The sequence below is a fragment of the Gouania willdenowi genome, chromosome 6 (genome assembly GCF_900634775.1).
Source record: "Gouania willdenowi chromosome 6, fGouWil2.1, whole genome shotgun sequence".
Lineage (NCBI taxonomy): Eukaryota > Metazoa > Chordata > Actinopteri > Blenniiformes > Gobiesocidae > Gouania > Gouania willdenowi.
In genome coordinates, this window is record NC_041049.1 from 14,077,189 (window position 1) to 14,099,343 (window position 22,155).

Genomic DNA, 22,155 nt, shown 5'->3' on the forward strand with positions numbered 1-22,155 from the left:
TTTGCCTGCACAGCTCTTCTGGCCTTTACAGTAGCAATTTAGCTGACAAGGAAATGCTCAAACCAATTCAATGCAAGTTCTGCTGTCCCACCTGACATGGCTCATGGCCATCAGTTAACGACCCACAGGTGAAGAGCAGAGTAGCATACGAGAAAGCAGAAGAAACTAAAGAAAAATCACAGTGGGAAAAAGTATAAAAAAACAGACGACAAAGTTGAAGAAAAGGAGAGACTCGTGTGATCGATCAGAGAAAGTTGAGAAAGAGACGAGTGAGACGCAGCAGTGATGAAAAATTAGGAACAAATGGCTCCCAGTGAGAAAAGAAAACTGAACTAATTTCTGTTCATATTTCCCACAGGTAGCACTAAACCAGTCATTCTCATTTTTCAGAAACGATGGCACTTATTAAACGACATCATGAGACAAACATGAAGGTTTTCAACAAACAAACCCACTCAAATCTGAGAAACTAAGCTGTCCCAGTATGACCAGTCAGTCCACCAGGATCTTGAGCCACACATTTACTGGCCAACAATGTGTCAATTAATTTAAAATAATTGTTGTAAGTTTTGTAAATGTATTTAATTTTTCATACAAATTATAAACACTATATCATTTAAAGTTTTTCAAATTAAAAGATATAGACTGCTGACGGGACAAGCTGGGGCTCATTTCTCATTAAACAAAAAAAAAAAAATAAAAAAAAAAAAGAGGGAAAGAAAGTCCGCCTCTGAAACTGTTTATCAAGATTTGTTTATTAAGAGTAAAATTAGACTAGACTGTTAAAAAACAAGCATAATTTTCACTTTTAATTTATTTTCTCCTAATTTGAAAATCAGCCTTATTTTTATTTTGTAATAGGGTGAACATTATGCCTTAGCATATACAGTATGTATGTGTATATGTTCAGTTCTATTTCATGACCATAAATATTTTACAAAAACCATTGAAATTCTACATATACTGAATACCGGTATATATTTTCGTTATGATATGAATTTTTAATATACCGCCGTACCGTTGTTTTTGATTACACAACTTTCAGAACGCTACGCTGCACCGCATTTCAGACCAGACCCTTTTCAATGTTGCACTTCTAAATAGGAAGGTAAACAGTAGCACTGTGGTGTTAGTTATGGTGTAAATCAAATGGATAAAAAAGACACAATTGGCCAACAGCACCGTCTGGTCACGCCCAGGACACGGCTCAAAACAATGGGCGACAGGGTCTTTGAAGCCGCTACCCCCCACCTGTGGAACGCCCTCCCAGACCACCTCAGGGCCCCACAAACGGTGGACATTTTTAAGAAAAAACTTAAATATCACCTTTTTACAGAAACTTATTTTAACAGGCTTTTAATATATGTTGTGTTTCATTTTTTTTTAATCCTGTAGCACTTTGAGGTTTGGCATCAAATGTAAAGTGCATTACAAATAAAATTTATTATTATTTATTACAATTGAAAGCTCTGAAGCTGCATGTGAGCATGTGTCTGCGTGCGCATGCCTCTGCTACAGAACAACAATCACAGACACAGAGGCACAGTTAGCTTAGCATGTCGGCAGTAATACACAAAAAACAAAAGCAAAGGATTGCAATTTGTAATTCCTATAACGTGGAAATAAGTCCTGGTGGAGCTGCAAACAAAACGCTACCTTATTAATGCTAAAGCTAAGCTAGGGCTGCTTGTATTACCACTAGTGTGGAATTATTCTACAATATTCACTCATCATGACAGTAAAACAAACCATCCTAAGTCAATCTACTGCAGTCATTTATCTCTCAACGGTAGAAAATGCTGTGAACACCTGATTATGCTTGGGAAAGAAAAATACCGTCACATAGTGTGAAACCGTTAGAATTTAAAAAAAATAATGCCCAGCCCTATACTAAATTCATTTGATTTGAGAGTCAGTTATTAATAACATGTAGATGTTGATATAACTAAGAGGCTAATTAAATATAATTACACAAAATGATTAGAAATTGCAGAACGTTGTTTCAAGAAATGTTATAAATACTTAAATTTTAGATGAATACCCCATGGTGTAGAATAAACTGCATTTCAACTGAGCAGGGAAAAGCTTAAGCTGCACCTTACTGTAATCTGGATAAACAGGTCATGAAGACGAGTTGATGTTTTCCACATAACTTTTAAACCATCTTTAAAGAGTCATCAACAAGTCTGGTTTAATAAACCAGGAACATTTTATAATCTATTTAAACTACTCTGCATACAATAGTTTAAAAGAAAATAATTGTAGCGACAACTTTAAATTTGGACACAGGACCCAAATCTTTGTTTTGCTGCTATTACATACATACAAATGTTTTCATCATATCTTAAAATGAGCAACACAGTGTTTGTTTGTTTGTGTAAATGAAGGGTTTAGTAAATACGTGTAAACCACAGCATGTCCTCAGGCCACAAGTGAGACATTTAGGAGACATCTGTAAATTGCTGCTAAAGTAATAACCCATGTAACACCTAAAGTCACGTACCACGTTGTTCCCGTCACAAGAACATTCTATTCCCAGTTTATGGGAAGCTCAGTGGGTTGGTGAATGTGAATAATTTCAACCCAAAAATGTCTAAAGCAGTGCTGAATGTGTTCACTGGGTCACAGCACACATTATCTCACTCAACTCAGGTAATGCAACGTGAACATAGAACACATCAAATACATCAAATACATCTAAAAACACAAATACTAAAGAAATAATGCCACAAAAACAGGGGTTATCAACCTTGGGGTCGCAAGGATGCCTTCAAAAAACTAAGAATACCTTTTTTTAACCATTTGAGCCCATTTCGTTTAATGACCAGAGCTCGTGCTTTGGAAGCACTGGAGAAACTGCTTATATTATAATATTATAATAGTGATATACTCTCTGTTTGGTCTGTCTGTCTGTCTCTTTCACATGTTTTCTTATAAACCTTGTTTGTGTCTAAAATAAATATTTGATTTAAATGATTGAATATGTATGCATCAGCACAAACTGAGTCTATTTGGGACAGATCAGATGTCAATGTCAAACAATACGGTCAAAATAATTTAAAAAAATACTTCAAAGAGTCAGCACTCATAAGTGGCTGCTGCTGATGAATAAATATATTTAATAGAATAATAATTGAAATTAATCACATAACAATATTTGACACGAGAAGCAATGTTTTTTTTTATTTCGGTATATGACTGAATCAATAAATGAGCTTAAACAACAGAATTGTGTTTATTGTTTTCATTACGAAGTGCGAACATAATATGTACCGGTAATATGAATAAAGAATATTATGATTGCATTGTTCAAAGTACAAACTTAAACTTAAATAATAATAATAATAATAATAATAATAATAATAATAATAATAATAATAATTTTTGTAAACTTTCTAAAATAAATTTGTTTTTGTGCATTAAAATAAAAGAACAGCACTTAGTAGAGAACATTTCAAAGAGGAAACTGAACATTGGAAAAAAAAAAAAAAATTTCATTTTGAGAAAAATGCAAAAAAATAATAATCAAAAAATAAAGAATAAAATTGTTGCATGCTTACACTAATTAACTACTTTCTGTACAAATACATATCAATGCAAATTGCAAGCCTAATGAAACACTGATCTGATGAGTTGTAATTATGATTACATAATAATAATAATAATAATAATAATACATTTTATTTATATAGCGCTTTTTCAGTGCTCAAAGGCACTTTACACGAATAAAAAATGCAATGCGTAAACATAATGGCCAAATATGACAAAAGCAATAAAGTTATAAAGTTGTGACCTGGACTTAGGCAAAAACTAAGGATGTACTGATGATTTAGGCAAACGTCAACAAGCTACTAGGGTGATAAAAATGTGTGAATACTGCGGTGTTAGCAGAGAACTGTGATGTTAATATCAAAGACAGGGAATCTTTACAGCCACACCCATCGCTGTAAACACATGGATTAAAAATGGGATTAAAATAAATCCCTTAATGTTGTTAAAATGTCCACTGGTTTCTACTAGTGCTTAGCTGTGCACTAGGTTTCAAACCAACACATGGAGACCCCGGCCTGCTACGATAGACCCTCCTGATGCACTACAACTTCCTTTAGTCTTGTTACAATGCTCAGCCTGAATTCTAAACGTTTCTTAAAGCACATGACCTTAAAAAGGAATGAACTCATTTGTCTTGACCTTATTCAGTTTGAAGCCTCCCACACATCTGTGTCATTCAGTAAATGGAATGACTAGATATTATATGAGACACTTATTCCAAAAACATGTTTATTCACACTAAAACATGGATTTTGAAAAAAGAAGTTGGCAGTAAGGGTTTCCCCTGAGGAGATATTTATAGGAAGTGTCTATTGATACGGAAACGTATCAATTAAGGGTGGGAACCTCTGGGTCAGTGACAAAATGTCTGTGAAAAGCTTTTGAGAAAAAAAAAATTTGTGCCAGCATATCGATAATCCATCGTGTGAAAAAATATCGTGATATATCGCTGTATCGAGATATCGTCACACTCCTAGTATCAATAGACCCCGGGACTATGGGTCTCAGGCGACTGACTCAAAAATTCTTCCTTCCGCTGCTGTGGGTTCGAATCCCGCTTTTGTCATCTATATATTTTCATTTTAACATATTTAACTTGGCAAATTCCACCTTTAAAATACATATAGGAAAAAAAATAAACATTTTAGGGTATTTCCTGGGTTACGGCTAAAATAAAAGGGTTAGCAGGGTAGCTAAAAATTCATATGAGCTAACGGAACTTTAAGTCATGTGGTGCAGCAGGGGTGCTGCGTATGAATAGACTGGCTGTCTATTGATACGTTTCCAAATCAATAGCGACGGCCGTATTTATAAAGCCTATTTGTCCAATATCAGAAGAAAAAAAAAGCCTATCAAGATTTTATCTGCTTGAATCTAAAATATCCATTACAATATATATATATATATATATATATATATATATATATATATATATATATATATAAAAATAATTGGATTTATTCAGGCTATTCAGAGACTCAGTTGGAGTAATATCACTTGATCAAGCCTTTTCTAATATTCCACACTACAAAATAAGTTGTAAAAGTTTTGGGGTACGTATATAAGGGGTAATAGTTAATAAAGCTGTCATTATAGTGTAAAGAATGTTCTCCACAATAATAACAAGGTTTGGATCATTTCATAATTATACTATGTTACAGTAGATTTTCATCCGTTTTCAGAAACATTAAAAAAACATAAAACAATATGTTATTATATATAGTAGAAAGCAGGACGTAGTTAAAGATAAAGGCACAAATATGAGGATAATATTTACTCACATCCAACTGTCTGTAATTTCTGTTTCATTTTAATGATGTGCTCCATTAATTTCTTGATTTTACTTACTGTATTGTGGTATTTTATTGTGTTTTAATTACTATTTAGAGTATCAATAAGTGCTGATGAAGGCACTTTTAAATAAAATGTATTATTATTAATGATTTTAATCTACTATGTTTCTTTAAGCTACAATTTGAAATACAAACTTATTTCAGTATCTGTCAATGGTTTCTTAAAATATGTACAAATCTGATATTCTGCAATATATGAGCAAGATAATGTTTATGCTGCTCACTGAACAAAACACAATTTCACTACATATTCAACTATGGGATAGAGGGAAGTTATGTCCGAGCATCACGCAGCAGCAACAATAACAATAACAACAATCTACACAATATTTATCCAACCAATCTGTATTCCTCCAAAGGTATAGATACAGAACAATAAATACAGTTTTTGCAATAATTTACCAGAAACTCTTACACATTAATTGTATTACTGTATTCATTCAATTGGTTAAGTTGACTTAATTGTAAACCTGTTCATTTTATATGGTAAATTCCACAAATCTGGTCTCCTTTTTGTAAACTTTCTGTGACTTTATATCACAATTTTTCCCCCTTTCATTTGTGAATGAATGATTCCTACTTGCTTGTGCCCTTATTTGTATAGTGTGCACTTGTAGATTAAATCTGACTGTTGTAATTTGTGCTATATAAATAAAGTTGTAACTAAATTGAATTACATTTGTATTTTTCAAATAAACAAAATAAAAAAATAAATAAAAAAACAACAACAACAGAGCATTGTGTATCACAACAACAACAACAACAACAACAACAAGCGTGACAGCGTTACGCACCTCCGTCCTACTTCCTTACCTTCCGCGCTGAGCCTCGGAGTGTGGCCGAGGTGATTAAACAGTTTGTCGGCCCGGTCTTCGTCTGCAAACACAGAAACAACCACTTATTACCACACAGCAGCATTCATCACAAACTTTGGGGGGGCCATGCTGTGGCCACGCGCTGAGCCTTGCTGCTCGTGCTGCTGCTACGTGGTTAGCATTAGCCTGCTAGCGCTACGCTTCCTATAAGTGGAGAGCTGTCAAAGCTAACAAACTTGCAGCTGGACAGTTCAGGCTGTAATAACAGCGTAGCAAGCGTCGCACGCACAACGTGTGCACGGTGGCGGGTGCTAGCATGGCACACGGGCGCGTGCACGGCTATCGAAGCGACGATGTAGTGGGAATGCATTCCGTTATGATGTTATATTGACAGTTACTTTGACAGACAGACCCTGGCTCTGTGTGTGTGTGTGTGTGTGTGTGCGTGAGAGCAACTCAACCTCACACACTTCCAGACACTTTGTCCGACACAACAACAGCAGAGCCGAGGAGCTAACTGAGCTAACTTACTGTTAACCAATAGTTGTTCAGCCGCACGGACGAAGGAAGACCAGGGTTCACACAAGAAGGTATCCGGACTTGGTATTAGGCGATCCAGTGTCGCCATTGCTCTTCCTTCTTGTTGCTTTGCTCACATCTCTCTCTCTCTCTCTCTCTCTCTCTCTCTCTCTCTCTCTCTCTCACACACACACACACAGCAGGCGAAAACCGAAAGAACCAGATACATAACTGACGTCACTGTCGTCGTTAATATTCGGTTATGCTCGGTATTTACCGGAATGTTCCATTTTAACTCAATTTATGAAGCGTATGCATCACCAGTGTCAAACTCGAGGCCCGGGGGCATCTCAACCCCTCCAAATACAACAAAATAAATAAATAAATAAATACATAAATAATAGGTTGATACTAAAACCCTGAAATATCCGTAAACAGTAAATTCTGCCCCGTGCTGCTGCTGCACAGGCTGTAACATCACCAAGTTTATTATTGTACCAGTTGTTAGAGCTACTATCTTTACCAGGTGGCAAACACAAATTCCTGGTTACTGTTTTCCAGAGTTTAATAACGCCCAATAAAACTCTGGAAAACAATAACAGAAGCAGCACAGAGCAGAAATTACAGTATGTCTCTGAAATCACATGGTGGCAGTCATTATGCTGAAAGAACTCTCACATTTTCAAAAATCTAGCAAATGCTCTGCAAATGAATCCATGAAATTTCCCCAAATTCCCAAAATCAGGAAAATTTAAGTGAAGATCCTGCAGGGACGGATACATACTTTATTGTTTATATCATTGTTTATGTGGAAGTGCCACCTACAAACTGATCTACACTGTTCATCCCATATTATTTTAATTACATTATTATTATATATTTTTTTAAGGTTTACAGAGTGAACATGCTCCTATTCTGACATGTGAAAAGTACTGACTGTCAAGTACAATGCAGACATTGTAAACAGGAATACATTTGATTTGACAATGCAATACACATCACGATATACCGCGATATCAATAATTACAAATAATTTTTTTTGGTTTTGTTTTTTGTTAAAAAACAACGAAACAAAAAGCATGATTAAAAAAATCGATTGTTACAATAATCACACGGTTAATTATTGTGATAAATCACAGAATCAATTTTTTTCTGACACCCTTCACATAGTCATTATCCAAAGTTCGCTGTTGCAGAAAGTGTGGACATGCTAATGCTAGACGGTTTAAGAAATGATTTGGTTTAAATTTCAGACTGGCAGGAATTATCAGTCTCTGTTTTTACATTCTATTTACAGAATGATATTTTTTGCACTTTAAATAGAAAAAAACTGTCATATATACATATACGTATATATATTACGAATAAAGTCAAATTAAAGCAGCATACATTTCTTTCTTTTTTTTCTCCTTTCCAAAAATATCGTCCAGAGTCGTTTCATCTTGTGAACTTTCGTATTATCCCACCTCTAATAGATAGATGGATTGTTTTTTCCCCACAACATTGGAAGCATGAAATTGTCCAAAATCTCTTGTTATGTGGAAGTTCCTGAGGAAAAACAAACCCACTCTATACTATTAAATTATGACTGATCACTTATGTAACATGCCATTGTATACGCACTGTTGTCTATAAACTCATGCTTTACCTGGAACAACCTACTACAAAATCTAATTACAACAGTCGTCATCTCGAAGCACTTATGTTGTCAAGTTTGATCCCATTTTAAGGAAAGTGTTAAGAACTCTTAAAAATTCACTCTCCACCTGTTCCTGTTTTCAGTTTTTGTACCTGCTCTGCTAAAAACTTGACTTTGTATGATTTTTCATTTTATTTTTGTGCTGCACTTAATTGTCTATTTGTAACTCTTAAATGTTATGTTTTGAATTTATTGCTGTATCGTCCAAAACGAGAGACCTTGTCATGTTGATGGGACTATACCTGTATAAATAAAGGCTATAAATGAATAAAATAAACACATTTATTAAAGTATGAAAATATATAATTTACATAAATACACAAGATGCGGAAAAATGTTGCAGAAAACCAAAGCCCTCAAATTTAAGCCCTCATAAATATAGATTTATTTATTGATTTTCATACTGCACATCTCTTCCAGAAGAGCTCAACAGGTTGAACATTTAGCATCGCAAAGACCTCTTGTAACTGAAAAAGGGATAAAAAAAAAAAACCTCAAGAATTTGACAAATTTAACCTTTTTTTTTTTTTTTAAATTGTTCATTTTTCCCCCCCAAAACCACAGTAAACAAACAATGACTTTTCTTGATTTTTATTTTCCTCTGCTGTAAATTCTGACACCCCAAAAACAAAACTAAGTCAGCCTTAACAGATTGACGTCATATGTGCATAAAAAGCATGTGCAGAGAAACAGAAATTGACAGATGACAAAAACCCTCAATAAAGCAGTCAATGAAAAAAAAAAAAAAATCATTGCATAGTGGAATTATACATATACAGAGGGCAGGGGAACATGATCCATTAAATACACATTAGCAACAATGTTATAGATGTTTGGATGATGATTGCATAGACGCAAAGGCATAACCAGTATACCACAACAGATCTGATGCTTTCATTCAATTTCACATCATCCTTTTACAAAATACAAACCAAGAAAACATAACTAAAGGCAAAAAAAAAAAAAAAAAAAAAAATGGAAATCAGTTATCAAAAAAGACATCCAAATATGACACAAAACAAATCTACCTCATGATGGTTGGTGTCACATAGAGTAACAGTAATTTTTAAAATAAAAAAATATGTAGTTTACATCAGTTGAAGTGGTTTTACCATCCGACAGACATGAAATAAAGCTAGAATCTACATTTTTCTATGCTAAAACTGAGCTTTGATATTAAACAATATTGTTTTATTGACTTTCAACATAGTCACACTTTGGAAATAGTCTATTAATGCAAAATAGCAGCATTCACAGCATTTATTTTAAACCTATAGAAACCACATTTCAAGTTTTTTTGTTGTTGCAAATGACCATAAAACACCATTGGGAGATAAATGTGCTGTATTACATATAAGGGCATTTACAAAAGTTCAGTATCTGTCAGAATATATACATCTGAAAATATTCATCATTGTTGTTTAAAAAGAAAAAAAAACATTAAAAGATATTAATTTAATTGATTGCAGTTTTAGCTTACTACCGCTAGGTGGCGCAATGGGACTTTAGCATGAGAGAGAAACATTCACATTTTGTATCTTTCTGAATGCTTAAAAAAAGCAAGAAAACCACTTAAAAAAAAAAAAAAAAAAAAAAAAAAAAAAAAACCCAATATTGCCAAAATAATAATAATTTTAGGAGTGTTAAGTTGTACATGAATTGGTTACATTGTATTGTGTTCAAGTCTCACTGTGTGTTAAAGCATCAACACCCTCTTCTCACTTTACATTCACATGTATAAAATCCTGCATGTAAAACCCAAACATATCAACATTTGACTAAAAAAACAGACTTTAATAAAAGTTCCATATAAGGCTAAAACTTGTCATCACTTTTACCCAACCTTGGGATCACATATTTAAGATATAATGTTGAAATAAACACTGTCAAGTACAATTTAGCTATTTTTTTATTTCATTTTGTTGTGCTACGCTAGCATACGGGACGGATAAAGGTAAACAAAATATGGTATGTGAAATTAGTGTTGCTAACCACTCTTTAAAATAAAGAATGGTCCTAAAATGTTTAAATAAATCTACACGTCCTAATAATGAACTAATATAGGACACACTTTGTCCTATCTTTCTGTGAAAATCAAAAACAGACTTTTAAAAAAAAATTCTGTGTTTTACAGGTTAAAAAAAAATGAATTTCACAATAATCTTATTGCCAGAGGGGAGCAGACACAAATCTAAAAACCTTTTTTCTCTTATTGTGACTTATTTACTTTTCCCTTCTCTGAAAGCAGAAGTTCACTTTTAAAAACTAAAGTTAGCTTGTGTATACTACTTTATCATTTTTATGATTTTTTTTTTTTAATAAAAACTACACTTTTTCTTTATTGGGTTTTGTTTTTTGTTGTTGTTATTGTCATAACTTTAATAAAAGGAGTGTTGACTGTTATAATAGTGTGACTTTTCCTTACTTTGTATTGCCTTGCTGTGATATTCTCTATTATCTCAGCTATAAACTGTTTCATATTTTAACTTTTCAGGTATTCAAGTTCATTTTTTCCCCCTCAGTTTGACTCGTGTTTGACTCATTATTCATTATTCAGGTCATGTTATTTCAGAATATTCCAGGTAAATCAAAGTACATGTAGAGTAATTTGTGGTTCAAAATAGATATAATTTCATTATATGTCGGAGAAATTGCATCCCTGGGTGTGAGAGATTTTCCTGCCAAAATAGAAACAATCAAGTGTTTTCCTTCAGAAACATGTTGGGGTTCTTATCCATATGCAAGTGCGGGACAGTAATACCCAATATGCTAATTTTAGGTGTTTTAATTTGAGGTCACTCACAATTAAAGGCACACGGTTATTCGCCAAAAAGAAAAGAGACCGTACATCTACACATTTTCCTTCTAGTCTTGATTGTCTTCCGAGATTGTTTCATGCAAAAATGTTGTATATATTGTTTTTAGGCTACTTGCTAGCACACATGCAGTGTGCTTAACTGTGTACGTTTGAAAGGGAAATATAGTTTTGGCCTATTTTGTGTGTATCCATGTTTAAAATGTGTGTAGCGTGTTGGTTGTGCATTAGATAGGTGCTGGGGCTTGTTGTCTTGAAGGACCAGGTGAGGAGGAGAGTTTCTGAGAGTGCCAACGAGTCTCTTTGTAGACGAACCAGGCGTTTCCGGCCCACACAAACATGTTGAGGTAACCAAACACCTGGAGGACGACAAACGAAGAATACGTTTATCTTTTAGCGTTGCAGAATTTAGCCTTGCGTGAGCTTCCAGGTCTTGTAACACAAATGTCCACTTCAGATTCAGAATTAAATACAAGATAAACAATAGTATTAGAATAATGCTATATATAGCGCTAACAAGCTAAGCTACTGCGTCTTTGCAAAAAAGTGCCCTGTCAGCATGTTAGCCAAAGTTGTTGCTAACACTTGAACGTTAACTTGAATACATTCCTCACTCGTTACCTCAGAATTATTTATCCAGTTATTTAGTTTAATCAGAAATAGGTAGCCTACTGTACCTAATTTAAAAAAAAAAATGTTTCAATTTAGAGTAATAATGTACTTACCGGTTACTACCTTTATTTTTAAATATATTTGACAATACTTAACGCTAAGAATGTGGGGATTAGAATTTGGATACATTCTGGAAAAATAGTCAATAGATTGTGGTTTAAAGCGACAGGTAGTCCCACCTACTATAAGTAAAGTGGGTGGAGAATACGGCACCTTTCAAATAAACAAACCTCTTCTCACTCATTCAGCAAGAAGGGTTGTCTGGTGTGACATCTCACTCATATTACTGGGGTTATGTAAATAACCTATAGTTCTCTCTCATAACATTAATTTTGATGTCTCACTATGTGATATGGAAGCTCCTGTATTGCAGACAAGTTTATCGCGTGCTACACCAGCCCGCAGGGCAAGCACTGTTCCGATCAGGACAGGAGAACTGCTCATGCCACATACGGAGTGGAAACTTCCAGCTGGTAGAAGAAGAAGAGGTAAGCTTGCACTGGCACGTGACTGCTAGCCACTAAGCTAATGGAGGGCCGACATCCAGCGCCTGGCGACCGCGTGGAGTGGTGTGGGCTTGTCGTCAACAAGCCCCCACTGGTGCGTTAGCAACCAGTGCTCGACAGCTGTGGTGTGGCGTCAAGTGAAGTGGTGAGCCGAAGACAGGAGTGTCAGCGGTCGGCTCTCAACGGTTGTGGAAGGCGTCGAGGCAGTGTAATCTAGAGCGTGGAGGCAGGGAAAACACTGGTCGACCTGGTGTGGTTGAAAACAGAAAGAATATCGACAAAATCCAACAAGGGACCACCTGTGGACAGTTCAGCTACTGTGACACGAGATAGCTCTGAGTGAGAAGAGGTTTTTTAATGGCGCTGTATTCTCCGCCGAATCTACTTAAAGTAGGTGGGACTACCTGTCGCAGATGAATAAATTTCACCAGCCAATCAGGATTGGCGTAATGAGACAGGGCTTCTGAGATGTGACGCGGAGGCGTATATCCCATAGTGAGACATTGAAACAAATGTTATGAAAGAGAACCATGCTATAGCTAAAAAAAATGTGAGTACTCCCAAGAAAATAGTCATCTATGAAATATTTCTGGTAGATCTAATGGTAGGTTTGGTGTAAATAGAAAAAAGACAAATAAAAAACAGGCAGGAAAATATTATTGCAGACCAAGCACTGCTTGTATAAAGTGAATTAAACCTTAATGTCCTTCTCTGTGTGGCTGCTTTAATTCCCACTCACCACAGAAATATTCAGGGTCCGCATGTTTGCATAGTCTGTGACCTCACAGGTGATGTTGGTGCCTCTGCAGAGGGCCAACGTTCCACTGATACCATCAGTGTCTGTAGCATCTTTTACAATCTGCAAACCTTTGGCCCAGGCAGACGAACACACCAGCCACAGGAAGACCAGGATAGATGTGCTCAAGAAATCCTAAAGACAAGACAACATCAAATATAAACTGTCAAGACTATTGGAATCCAATATAAGAGTTTAATACGGTGGCCCTGAAATGCAAAGCAACAAAAGAGAACACACACACACACACACAAAAAAAAGAAACCGGAAAAGGTTGGTACGGGGGGCGGGAGTGACATGAGACATCGCAATTTTGCCGGCATACTGGCTGACGGACACGTTTTGAGTGGTGAAGCAAACATGTATTGCTCCAACTGTGGAAAGGAGCTAACGGAACGGCCAACTCCAAACTAGTTCCTCCGGTTCAAAAGCTGAATGACCACCTTCCTCTTCCAGTTTCTTTTTTACGTTTGTGTTTAGTCTTTTGTGTTTGTGTTTTCTTTTCTTTTTTGCGTTTTTGTTTTTTGTTTGCATTTTGTTTTTTGTGTTAGCGTTTTCTTTTTTGCGTTCGTGTTTTGTCTTTTGTTTGCATTTTCTTTTCTTTTTTGCGTTTGTGCTTTGTTTTTTTCTGTTTTTAGTGTTTGCGTTTGTGTTCTGTCTTTTCTTTTTTGCTTTCGTGTTTTGCCTTTTGTGTTTGTGTTCTTTCTTTTGCATCGGTGCTTTGCACTTCGGGGGCCACCGTAGTTTAAAGGTGTTCTTGTCTTTGTGGGTTCTGAAATAGAAGACTCACAAAAATGGGTCCAAAGTCAGAGTTTTTGTAGACGTGCATGTAGCCCAGGTATACCAACATGGCCGCCATGCAGTAGAGGAAGCAGACGATTCCAACCCCCACAAAGAACTGTGCCGAGGATGACGAGTCCCCCATCATGTGTGTGGTAGAGATAGAGTTGTTACACAGTGTTGTGTTTCCTTCTACCAGCGGGACGTGGCTCAACCTGGACAAAAGACAAGAGGGTAAAGTATGTCAGTGGTACAGACATAGCAGTAGGAGAAGTTATTATGGGGCCAGTGTGGTGAAAAAAGCAAATCCTACCTGAACGGGTAAAAGAAGTCAGCATTCAGAGTTTCATTGTGGTCGCCACAAAAAACAGAAACAACATTCCTGCCTGAGAAGCCACCACACGTTCCAAAGGCAAAGACGGCTGTGAGCTGAAGAAAAAGAAAAGAGTGACGTAAGAAAGGCCTGGTCCAACTTCAAACACCACAAAACCTTTATTTAGAAATCATTACTAAGTGACTGCATGGTTTTCCCCTTTTGAGACAAACTGCTGTGTAAGAAATCGGACAAAGAGCAGAAACACAGAGGCTACATATCCCTCATGTCTTGAGGGATACTGATCTGTTACCACGACGACAAAGAGCTACTAAATGAGTGTGGGGTCAAATCTAACCTGGTTTAAATGATCCATACAGTGGATCAGGGTTGGATAATAGAATTATTTAAATAGTGTCGTCTGGTCTTCTCCTAAAGGTGCGTCATACACTAATGCTGATGTTCAGCTCGTGAATTCCTACTTGAAGAGAAGCATCTGATTCAGCACGTCCACCATGTGACTCTAATGCATCACCCACTCAACTCCTCTGGTCAGACTCAGTGTTCCAAAGCTCAGCGCTAACACTGCAGATTTAAACTCAAAGTTTACATGACCACAAGTGAAGATACGGATAACAGAGATGGGAACTGTTGTTACAAATGCTGGCCACAAAAATGTGATTATCAACATTAATGTCAGCATGTAGAATAATGAGAAATCTGAAAATAAAAACAAGTTTGGGTTTGGGTGTTTTTGTTGCCATTTAATATGTTTTTGGAATCATTTTGTGTATTTTTGTTGTTGTTTTTGTGTTTGATGGAGTCATTTTTGTCATCATTTTGAGTTTTTAGAGTCATGTTTGTCATCGTTTAGTGTTTTTGTAGACATTTTTGTATTATTGTTGTTGTCTTTTGTGTTTTTTAAGTCATTTTTTGTCATTGTTTTTTGGAGTCATTTTTGTGTTATCTATGTTGCTGTTTTTTTGTTTTTGGAGTCATTTTGTCTTTTTAGAGTCATTTTGTCTTTTTAGAGTCATTTTTGTCATGGATTTGTGTTTTTGTAGACATTTTTGTGTCATTTTTGTTGTCGTTTTGTGTTTTTGGAGACATTCTTGTGTTATTGTTGTTATTTTGTGAGTATTTTTGCTGCACAAAACCAACAGGAGGGCCATATGTGGCCCCCGGGCCAGCAGTTACCCAGGTCTGATCTACAGGGATATAAATACAAATACCTGCATACAAATATTCAGGTAATCAATCTTATTTATGAACAAATCTTGAAACATTTTTGATAGAGTGTCCTACAGGACTGATGCTACATACTGTACGTATGTGCTGATATTTCCTTTCACATGTTCTTTTCATTGTGATTCTGGTACCACTGTGCTACAACATTAACCACCGCACAGTTGCTCACATAAAACAATAAAAAAGGGACATATATAGTAAATATTTCTGTTTATTTTGGTGGGGCGCAACTTTTCTTTTTGTGAACATTTTGGGGTGAGCAAATGTCTAACAATCTGGTACTAAATGTTAAAGATCATTCATGAGTTTTTAAAGCAACCAAAGTTCATGATAAAAAAAACTGATCACATGTCCAAAAGTCATTAGTCACAATTCCAGTCAGGTGTTCAAAAGAACTAATAACCAGGGTTTTAAAATACTGCGGAAGCTCATTGGTTTACTCGAGAATGAATTCAGCAGCAATGCAGAGTTTTCGAAAGTTTGTAGAGCGTGAACATTTCAAGTCAAACTGCAACATCTTTATTAATAAATTCTAGTCTAGCTCAGTCTAGTCACAGCTGCTCCTCAGCTTCATCTCACTCCACTGATTCCATTTTTTGCTTTAAAGGTAGGGTAGGTACGGTGGCTGGGAAGTGTCAGGTGAATGCATTTACAGAAACGAACACAAATGCAAACAGGTCACAACACGAATGCAAACCGGCCACAACGGAAGTGTTTCCGACGGACCAGTATTACAGTCGGACGGTATTATGATATGATAGCCTGATGTGAAAAATATAAGAGTATCCTAATCAACTTTCACTTACTTTCATACGCGTTTCGATGTCTTCTTCTTGTTCTTAACTGTTCTGGTGGGTTAAAAACATCTGCCAGAAATGTGTCCGTCTGTAATACCGGTTCGTCGGAAACACTTCCGTTGCAGAAACCCGGTGGCCGGGAAGTATCAGGTGAATGCATTTAAAGAAATGAACACAAATGCAAAAAGGTCACAACACGAATGCAAAATGGCCACAACGGAAGTGTTTCCGACGGACCGGTATTACAGACGGACACGTTTCTGGCAGATGTTTTTAACCCACCAGAACAGAGAAGAACAAGAAGAAGACATCAAAACGCGTATGAAAGTAAGTGAAAGTTGATTAGGATACTCTTGTATTTTTCATATCAGGCTATTATATCATAATACCCGTCCGTCTGTAATACCGGTCCGTCGGAAACACTTCCGTTGTGGCCGGTTTGCATTCGTGTTGTGACCTGTTTGAATTCGTATTCGTTTCTGTAAATGCGTTCACCTGACACTTCCCAGCCACCGTAGGGTAGGCCAATTTGAATGTAGCCTCTCCGACATCTAAGTGAAGCTGGCCCCCCACCCCATGCAAAACTCCGTGAAAATGGTCCCAATTGTTTGTGCTGCTTTCGTTTTTAAGATATGAAACAATATTTTAAAGGTCAATCTAAGTTCACACAGCCCCCCTGACAACATCCAAACTGAACACCAATGGTCTCAGTCCTTAGTGCTGCGTTAGTGCTGAAAGAATTATCGTTTGTGCTGCTTCAGTTTTTAAGATATAACAAGTTTATTATAAGGTGATGACGTCCAAATTGAACCTTTAAAATATTGTTTCATATCTTAAAAACGAACGCAGCACAAACGATCATTCTTTCTGCACTAACGCAGCACTCGCGATTGAGACCGTTCGTGTTCAGTTTAGACAAAGTGGGGGCGCTGCGTGAACTTAGAAGTTGCACCGTTGCTGCTGCACGGGTGCTCGCGACATCCGCACGCGCACAAATATTATTTATTTAATATCTTAAAAACAAAAGCAGCACAAATGATAATTATTTCAGCACAAACCAGCACCGCGACCCTGTCAGCGGTGACGCGCTTTCAGTGTGAGCTCGTGCATGCAAGGGTTCGAGAACGAGCAGGGAGACGTGATTGGTTAAAAACAAAACGGTTCGTTTCTTTTCCATTGGTCGACGTTATTACATGTTTACATCTGATGCAGTTGACAGATTTTCTTCGTTCCGTTTTCAGAGCACATAAGATCTTAATTTCTGTCAGGACATGAAGACAATTTCAACCAAAAACTTAAAAGTGTATCTGGAGAAAATTACTTACCCTAGCTTTAATTTGGCTTCTATTTAAGTCCTTTAGATTTGAAATAATGTCTCACGTATAGCTTTCCAGATGCTTATTTTAAAGTTGGCAAATAAAATGGAACATAAACACTTTTATATGCAATGGAGTTACAAACCAAAAACACACATTTTTAGTAAAACTTTACGCATTTACATGTTTGGTTCTGTAATGAGAATTCTCCATACTTTTTTTATTTTCATTTACAAAGACTCTAGACATATTTACCATATCCAATTAATCTAGTTATTTATCTACTAATAATGAGCTAATCAGTTGTAGTTTTTCCACTTTAATCCAGGACATAAAGCCCAAACACATTCATTGTCCATTGTTTTTTTTTTTTTTTGTTTTTTTTTTAAATTGGAGGTAATCAGGTAAACCTTTGTTTCAGAAAACATACAAAAAAAGTTTTGTATTATTGTTACATTTTAATACCAATCCACGTTATTGGAGCCTTTTTTGTTGCTTTTCTGTGTTTTTGCAGTTGAAAAAAAAAAGAACCCAAATGAGAATCTGCTGTTTTTTTAATATTGTGAAGTGTTGATTATTTAATATAAGCCTAAAGCATTTTAAGACAACTGAACATAAACTGTTTTTTTTTTTTATATGAATCAGAGCCAGTAAATCTTCAGACCACCAAAATTCGGCCTCGTCAGCAATTTTTTCGCATTGAAAACTGCTTAGCACTGCATCGGTTTTCTACATTAGCTGCACACTACGCTTACTGTGCATCTCTACTCTGACGGCCTCCATCCAGATGTTTCTCCAGATGTCACTGTGGAAACCACTTCCTGCGTTTCTGGCTGCGTGCCAGCGTCTGTTACCTCTCTCACAGCCTAAAAACTCTTGTTTAGTTGATTAAATGCATCACAGGGACCGACTGTAACATGCAACACGTTTAAAACATTTCATTAACGCTACAGATAAAACGTATAAAAACGTGATGGCTGCCAAAGAACTAACCCCCCCCCTCACTGTGATTTTATTAGAATTCCTTACGTTGAAGCTCATTGTAAAACTAAATCAGGACGTTTTCAGCTAGAGACAAACTCTAAAGAAAGAAGCTTCAGCTCATTAGAAACTAGTTCAGTTTTCTGTCCAAAAAAAACACTTGAATACTTCTATAATCCCTGACATTTTGTATGTACAGCACTTTTTCCTGTTTATTAAAGTACAGATAAGACGTTGCATGGTATGAATGTTCAGGCTTAAACACACATTGATCCAAACTGGGTGAAGTCCAGCATCTCTTTGACATACTAACGCATAAGGCTGAACGATTAATTGCATTTGCGATATTATCACGATTAGGGGTGGGAACCTCTGGGTACCCTCACGATACGATACGCAATACAATATGATATGACGATACGACGAATATCTATATATATATATACATATATACAGTATATATTTGTCAGAAATCTACAATAATCTATGGCATAACAAGAAAAAAAAAGATTAAGTGAAAAAATTAAATTTTTTATTTCATATCTCTGAAGGACAATAAATTGAAAAAGTGTCCTATGAACAGTGACACTATTTTAGTGCAACATTTCTGTAAATAAGTGTCAACATACCAATGTAAACAAATAAGTATCTCCAATAGTACTTTCGGTAAACAAAAAATAGGGTCTTTCTTACCAGTGACACCAGTACAGTGAAATATTCCAGTAAACAATATATTGGTTCCTTCAACAAACAGTGACAACATTTTAGTGAAAAGCAGAAAAGGTTTCGAATTTTTTTTTTTTTTTTAAATCGATACTTAGCGCAAGCATATTGATAATCGATTGTGCGAAAAAATATTGCAAAATATCTTCCCACTCCTAATCACAACATCATAAAACGTGATTTTCTAATCGCAAAGGCTGCAATTTTTTTTAATTTATTTTTAACATTTTTAGTAATAATTTATTTTAAGTTTGTTGGGAGTTTGTTTTACCTAAACAATGTAGAAATTAGTTAAAGTAGGTATCAGTTCTCCTTACTTTTCCCGCACTTTAATATGTGCGATGTTATGACTGGAGATTAGTAAGCTTATTTTATTTTATTATATTTTATATCTGTTTTTTATTTTTTATTTATATTTATTTATAGACTGTCCTGTTAAGTTCAGAGAGTGTTAAAGAAGTGCAGTCCACATGAAAAGTGAAATATGTTGAAGAGGTAAAGCCACAGATTCGTTTGTTTTATTGTTGTAATCTGTGCTTTAAAATGTATATTTGACATTTATTTAAAGTTTTAAATCAATCTGAAATTGTTTATTATGAAACAGATTGATTTATTGCTTGTATGTATCACATTTTAAATCGCAATATTGAGGGAAAAAAAAATGCTGAACATTTCAACATTAATGTGCCCTAGTTTGCACTTCCATTTAATAATCAGACATAAGGTATGGAAGGCATCAACAATATATACGGTAAGCAATAAGTGACAGATGTTTTTGTTTTTTGTTTTTTTTTTAACCAATTTTGTATTAAATTTTGGTAGATTTGGTAAAAAAATTTGAGAAAAATTGCAGGATTTTGGAAAAAAAATTTGAGTTATTTCAACAACAATTTACAACTGAATGATTTGGTAATTTACACAATGATTCGTGTTTTCACTTTCTCATGAGGGCCAGATCGGATGCTCTGAAGGGCTGGATTTGGGCCCCCGGACCTTGAGTTTGACACATGTGCTTTAAAAACACTAAAGGAACACTAAACTACACTAAATAAAATAAAAGTGCAAACGTTATCCAAAAGATCATTTACACTGTAAACATTTGCGCATTGCATTGTGGGATTATTTAGTCCTGTAGACGGATGCATAGATGTGTTTTACTTCATTTCTCGGGTTTGCCCCTCAAATACTCATTTATGGTGTTTTCACAGGCTGAAATGTTTCAGCAAAACAATGGCGGGTGTTTGTTTTGGTTAGAAACGCTCCAAGACAAGAAGTAACGGGAATATTAGGTGACTTTTAACCATTAGAGCAGACAATGAATAGTGGTGGCCCCCAAAACATACAAAAAGTACTCTAAAAACACTAAAACTACACTAATGAAAAGACTTTAAGCTGCTGGAAAGATCATACTTTAAAAACAGATGTAAAAGGTTGAAAATTGAGACTCATGAGTTTGTTTTTTTTATCTCCACTCTAAACATTTGCACATTGCATTGTGGGATATGTAGTCTGTAGAAGGATGCATAGAAGTGTGTTTACTTCTTTTTCAACATCATTTCTCATGTTTGCCCCTCAAAAATCTGCTTTATGGTGTTTTCACGGACTGAAAGGTGCAGCAAAAACAATGGTAGATGTTTGTTTTGGTGTTCACACGGATACATCCCAATCCATGTCAGGGAATACTGGGAACAAACTAGAAGAAAAATGGCTTCAAGTGAATCACTGTTGTCCTTATTTGGTGAAGAAAACACAAGAAAGCTTTTTGTATTTGTGTGTGTTGTGTGTGTGTGTGTGTTGATGTGTGTGTATATGCTGTATAAAGGCAGTAGAAGCCAACACCTAATAACAGGCCCTGACACACAAACACATTTTTGTGTCCAATGTCAAGATGACCAAGTGTTACTGCTTAACTCTGTGTGTGTGTGGTGTGGTGTGTGTGTGTGTGTGTGTTGGTGTGTGTGCGTGTGTGTGTGTGTGTGTGTGTGTGTGTGTTGACCCAGTTATGGAGCAGAAATGATTACTAGAAGGTTTGAAAACGACACATGGTGTAGCTCAAGTTGGTGTGAGTGTTTCCTTATGTGTGTTGGGTGTGTGAGTGTGAGTGTTGTACAGTTTCAACACTCAGTTGCTCAGTGTAAGTAATGGCTGAAGAATACATAAATGTATGTGACTGCAAAGTAGAGGCCTGGAGAGCCTGCAAGTCCAACAGCAGTGTAAAAACTGTGTCTGCATGGACCTTTTCAGAATAAAAGCATGGAAATTACACTTTAAAAATGTCATATTTTACACGATTACATGCAGAACTAAAAGAAAGTTTAAAACAAAAACAAAAAACCTGAACCTTTAGCTCTATCATTGTGTCAGTTTCATTCAAACCACCCATTAGCTCATGTGTGCTTATAGATGGGGATTATTGATTCTAATGGTTATGATAAACTTTTATTTTCCTCAATAAAAACACACATGCCTGATTTAAATCCTCCTTCTGTTAATCTGCTCAATCAAGCTGAAAAAGGAGGAAATCCAAGCACCAAGTAGGTCAGAGCCTCCTTCTTTCCCAGTGACCAACAACTCACCCATTCCACCAGTTTAACGAAGCCCAGCGGTTCCTTCAGAGGAGACAAATTCAGCCTAAATCCGGTCATCATGGTTGTGCGTCAAAGAGGGTCTTTCTCCAGTTGTTCCCAAACTGCAAACGGAGGATGTGAGTTCAACTGGGAGGGAAAAAGTGGGAGTGACTGGAGAGTGACGTAGTTTTCCAGCTGACACT

General features: G+C 35.9%; 2 protein-coding genes across 4 annotated transcripts in view; both read right to left on the reverse strand.

The window, feature by feature from the left end:
• Positions 1 to 6,900, reverse strand: part of atxn7l1 (ataxin 7-like 1) — a 50,344-nt gene extending 43,444 nt beyond the window's left edge. For 2 of the 3 annotated variants that reach the window (XM_028450921.1, XM_028450918.1), the window contains exons 1-2: positions 6,752 to 6,900; positions 6,219 to 6,281 (exon numbers count right to left, since the gene is read on the reverse strand). In XM_028450921.1, the coding sequence (XP_028306722.1) occupies positions 6,219 to 6,281; positions 6,752 to 6,848 (160 nt within the window). In that variant the 5' untranslated portion in view covers positions 6,849 to 6,900. Of the gene's footprint in view, positions 1 to 6,199; positions 6,282 to 6,751 lie in introns of all 3 variants that reach the window. The other variant, XM_028450919.1, reaches the window with a different exon arrangement.
• Positions 6,901 to 9,803: 2,903 nt separating this feature from the next.
• Positions 9,804 to 22,094, reverse strand: sypl1 (synaptophysin-like 1). Its single transcript, XM_028450320.1, has 5 exons — positions 21,962 to 22,094; positions 14,321 to 14,436; positions 14,018 to 14,222; positions 13,171 to 13,362; positions 9,804 to 11,612 (listed from the first exon to the last, which is right to left on the reverse strand). Exons 1-5 carry the CDS (start codon positions 22,031 to 22,033, stop codon positions 11,481 to 11,483), a joined length of 717 nt encoding a protein of 238 aa, XP_028306121.1. The 5' UTR covers positions 22,034 to 22,094; the 3' UTR covers positions 9,804 to 11,480.
• Positions 22,095 to 22,155: the final 61 nt, after the last annotated feature.